The sequence below is a fragment of the Tenrec ecaudatus genome, chromosome 4 (genome assembly GCF_050624435.1).
Source record: "Tenrec ecaudatus isolate mTenEca1 chromosome 4, mTenEca1.hap1, whole genome shotgun sequence".
Lineage (NCBI taxonomy): Eukaryota > Metazoa > Chordata > Mammalia > Afrosoricida > Tenrecidae > Tenrec > Tenrec ecaudatus.
Window position 1 is genome coordinate 66,056,002 of NC_134533.1, and position 4,815 is coordinate 66,060,816.

A 4,815-nucleotide genomic window follows, 5' to 3' on the forward strand; every position below is an offset into this window, starting at 1 on the left:
CTACACTTACATGATGTATATACCAAAAAATTAAGTTGTCTCTGGGATGACTCAATCATTAAAATTGCCAAAGGGTCAATACTGTTCTAGGAAGACCAGAGAAAAAAGCTGAGAACTGGTGTCAGGTACAGGGAGTCTAGGAAGGGTTGGTTGAAGACATAAGCACTGCTCAGGATAGGAATGGGAAGCTCTTTCATGATATATAGGGAAGAGAAGAGCCCAAGGAGGGATTGTTGAGCATAAGGCAGTAATTACTGTACAATTGTCTAATGTTTCTTTTATGCAATTTTGTTTTTAGGAACAGAATTTATTCAATCCAACCTCAATGGCCATGTACAACCTGAGCAGAAACAATGCAGGAGCCTTCACCCTTTTGGGCATCCCTGGACTAGAACAGTATCATATCTGGATCAGCATCCCTTTCTGCTTTGTCTATCTTGTGGCCTTTGTGGGCAATAGTATCCTTCTCTACCTTATTGCAGTGGAGCGCAGTCTTCATGCACCTATGTTCTTTTTCCTTTCCATGCTGGCCATTACTGACCTCATATTATCTACCACATGCGCCCCCAAAACCCTGACCATTTTTTGGCTTGGTCCCCAGGAAATCAGTTTTCCTGGATGTCTCACTCAGTTATTCTTTGTGCATTACAGCTTTGTCCTGGACTCTGCTATATTGTTGGCCATGGCATTTGACCGCTATGTGGCCATCTGCTCCCCCCTGAGATACACTATGATTCTGACTTCCAGGACCATTATCAAAATTGCTCTGGGAAGCTCCTTTAGAAGTTTCTGCGTGTTGGTTCCATGTGTTTTCCTTGTGAATCGTTTACCCTTCTGTAGGACACATATCATTCCCCACACATACTGTGAACACATAGGTGTTGCCCGCCTTGCCTGTGCTGATATTTCCATCAATATTTGGTATGGATTTTGTGTGCCCATGATGACGGTCATTATGGATGTTGTCCTAATTGCTGTGTCCTACACTCTCATCCTCTCGGCTGTCTTTCGTCTTCCCTCTCGAGATGCCCGCCAGAAGGCCCTGGGCACCTGTGGCTCTCATGTCTGTGTCATCCTTATGTTCTATATCCCAGCATTCTTCTCCATCCTTGCCCATCGCTTTGGACATAATGTTCCTCGTACCTTTCACATTATGTTTGCCAACCTGTATGTAATCATCCCACCTGCACTCAACCCTATTGTTTATGGAGTCAAGACCAAACAGATCCGGGACAGAGTTATCCTTCTTCTCTTCCCCAAGAGAGCCTAGTGACACTCACCAGAAGTTTGGAGAAGGGCATGCTCCTAGGACCATTTAGGTCAAGGGTGAGTCTATAAGCAATGGATCCCAAGAAAAGGAAAATGAGAAAATTCCTTATTGAATTTTCTTTTCTTGTTAGTTTAGGCAGTTATATAATTAGTAATTCTTGATATAGGAAAATGAGCTCTAAGTGTGTGCTTAATTTTGATAGATGCCACCTAGATGGCCCAAATGAACAGGGATCATATGCACGACAGAATGAACCAGTGCTCAGTCCTGTACCATCATCACAAATGTGTGATGATGGAGTTCATTGTTGTAACCATCTGCCAATCTACCTCTTCAAAGGTCATGTTTATCCAAGGACTGATCTCTCCTGATATTATGTCCAAAAATATGTGAGACAAGTCTTTCCATTCTTGCTTCTAGAAAGTATTCGTTTTGGCTGTATTCCCTCAAAAACAGATATGTTTATTCAATTAACAGTTGATTGTACTTTCCATAACCTTGACCAACACCATAATTCAAATGCATCATTTAAAAATATTTTTATTTATTGTCTAACTTTCACATGTTCATGAGGCGATTGAAAGTAGCATCATTTTTACTAAGTGAAACTCAGTCCTCAAAGTGACAACTTTGCTTTTTAACATTTTAAAGAGGTCTTGTGAAACAGATGGACCACAATCAATGTCATCAAAGTGATGATTATTATTTGTTTATCACCTCTTCCATGAAAATTTGATTATGGATCTAAGTAAAACTATCTCACTCTCAACTCACTGCCACTGAGTAGATTCCATTTTATATTGACTCTATAGGATAGAACTGCCCCTGTGAGTTTTCAAGACTGTAATTCTTTATGGGAATAGACAGCCCTGTCCTTAACAAATCTAATCTTTTCTCTAAATATAAGAGAGCCAAATGACATTTTTTTATTCTAGAGACTGGAACTACTTGCCCTTCCTCGCTACTTAAAAGAGAATATAAAACAATCAAATGAAAACAATGAACTATTAAATATCACTGTTTAATTATAAAGATACTTCCAAGTATTCTGAATTAGTTTTTACAAGTTTATTCATCCTGGTGACTTATTTACACATCATTGTAGGTCATGACATTTTTTTATTTGGCTGTTTGTATCCTGCCTACTTGGCTCAGAAACTGAAGTTTCAATTGATAGTACTACTTTTTTCTGTAGGACATCAATTTATATAATTACTTCAAAAGGACATGATTTCTTCAAAATAAAAAGCACAACCGAATGACAGTGAACTCATACCTATTGACAATCATAAGGTGGGAAGGAATGGAATGTTCCAGCAAAATGACAGAGAGGGGCAGGTGGGTAGAAAAAAGCAAACACGCCTTTATTGGAGCCGCAATTCTCCTGTTTCTCCCATGGAGCCATAAAGGACAGACAAACTAGGAGGAAAAGTCAGAAAAGTTATAGACAATCTAAACGCCTCAATCAATGACTCAGCTTCATAGTCATATACAAAGCACTAACCCCATGGCATAAAAGTATACATCCTCACAGGGAATCCAGGGTGAATGATGCCTTCAGCACCAGGGGTGTGAGGGGTGATACTGGGAGGGTAGAGGGAGGGTGGGTTGGAAAGGGGGAACCAATTACAAGGATCTACATATGACCTCCTCCCTGGGGGACGGACAACAGAAAAGGGGATGAAGGGAGACGCCGGATAGGGCAAGATATGACAAAATAATAATTTATAAATTATCAAGGGCTCACGAAGGAGGGGGAGCGGGGAGGCAGGGGAAAAAAGAGGACTTGATGCAAAGGGCTTAAGTGGAGAGCAAATGCTTTGAAAATGATTAGGGCAAAGAATGTACAGATGTGTTTTATACAATTAATGTATGTATATGTATGGTTTGTGATAAGAGTTGTATGAGTCCCTAATAAAATATTTTTTTAAAAAGAAAAAAATGTATACATCCTTTCCAAAGCCTGTGGTCTTCTTTATGCAATAGACTACATTTTAGACCACTAAGCATGACTCAATAAAACTCAAAACACTGAAATAAAAGAAAGCGTTTTCTCTGGTCACAATTTTATAAAAGCAGAAACTAGTAATAGGAATTGGATAGAAAGAAAACAATCAAAAGCATAGATGCTGAATCCGTATTCCAAGAATCAATTTCAATATTGGCCATTCACTACAACAAAACTATGCCTGCTGATCTAATACATGTACAAAAACAAAGAAAAACTGAGAAATATTATGGTCTTAAATTTCCAGTTGTTGAGCAATCTCAAAATAGGACATTTGAACCAAAGTTCAATGACTTCCAGATCCAGGACCTCGGAACAGCAGGCATCGGCTTCTTTTCACGTGAAAGTGTTTCAGATTTGAGTCAAAGGTTTATTTGAGTTAATTTAATCTGTAACAGTAAGGATTTAAATCAAGTTTTGTTCATTTAGTAGGGTTTTTAAGCCAAATCCTTGTGATGTGACCCATGGAAAATGTACACCTCAAGGAGATAAAACATAAATTCTAGGTAACCTACAGCACAACGATCCGGGCTCCAAGGGCTGAAAAGAAACTAAGTAAAAAAATGCATAATTAGCAACATAATACTGGGTGTATTTTTGGGTCCATAAAAGAAATGTTAAGCCTTTCCCCCATGGTCTCATACAATATATATCTCTATTTTCCTGTGGCACCAAGAAGTTCCTTTAAAATAACTTTGATTGCACATCACACAAAACAACTTCCCGGGAGTTAAATTAATTTGATTGCACCCAAAATTAACCTGTATAAATATTAAAGTAGACATAAATATTACAAGCATGGATATTCCAAAATAAATAAAACTGATTATGTTATTAAAAACATTAATTTTAAATAAAATGAGTGGGAACAAACACCTTGGGAGTGTGAGTAACCAGACCTGGGGTCTCAGGATCATTAACCTGGGACATCAAGGGCAATTGGCATCATATAATTCACAAACATAATGTTGAACTACTGCTTTGGTGAATAGCAACTGCAGCCTTAAAAGTATGCATGTGGCCATCTAAGTTACAACTAATGGTCTTTCCCCATCCAAAGCAGAGAAGAGAGAATAAAATAAAACAGCACATGAATGTAACCAGCAAAAGGCTAATGAACCTCATGAACTACTACTGGCTGTATGATACAGAGAGCAGGTTGATGAGGTGGTACCGAATTATCATTGCTGACTGCTCTGAACAGGATCCTAATTGGAAGGCCTGGCCAGAGGAGGAGAAATATGGGGCAAAAAACAAGTAATAAATAAGATCATGTGTAAGGATATGATAATGTTGTGTGAAAACTTTAGACACCACATCCTTCAGGTTAACTTAATCCTATGATTCAACTTTCAGACAAATGATAGGTGATCCTATGAGGTGAGCCATAGCATCAGGTTTGTACATTAGGACAATCATCCACATCACATGGAAGAGGTATTAGCCTACAGATGAAGCTCAGAAGGCAGGCAGGACTAGGACAGAATGAGGCACGGAAAGGGCACAGGGAGGAAGTGGGAAGAGTGCTGTTGATGTT

The 4,815-nt window shown here is 38.8% G+C and overlaps 1 protein-coding gene across 1 annotated transcript; it reads left to right on the forward strand.

Annotated features, from left to right (window-relative positions):
• The first annotated feature begins 313 nt into the window (after positions 1–313).
• Positions 314–1,270, forward strand: LOC142446792 (olfactory receptor 52H1-like). Its single transcript, XM_075548531.1, has one exon. The coding sequence runs from the start codon at positions 326–328 to the stop codon at positions 1,268–1,270; it is 945 nt and encodes a 314-aa protein (XP_075404646.1). The 5' UTR covers positions 314–325.
• Positions 1,271–4,815: the final 3,545 nt, after the last annotated feature.

What these genes read in the sequence shown, in the direction of transcription:
- LOC142446792 (XM_075548531.1), top strand. Translation starts at nt 326, where the DNA reads ATGGCCATGTACAACCTGAGCAGAAACAATGCAGGAGCCTTCACCCTT.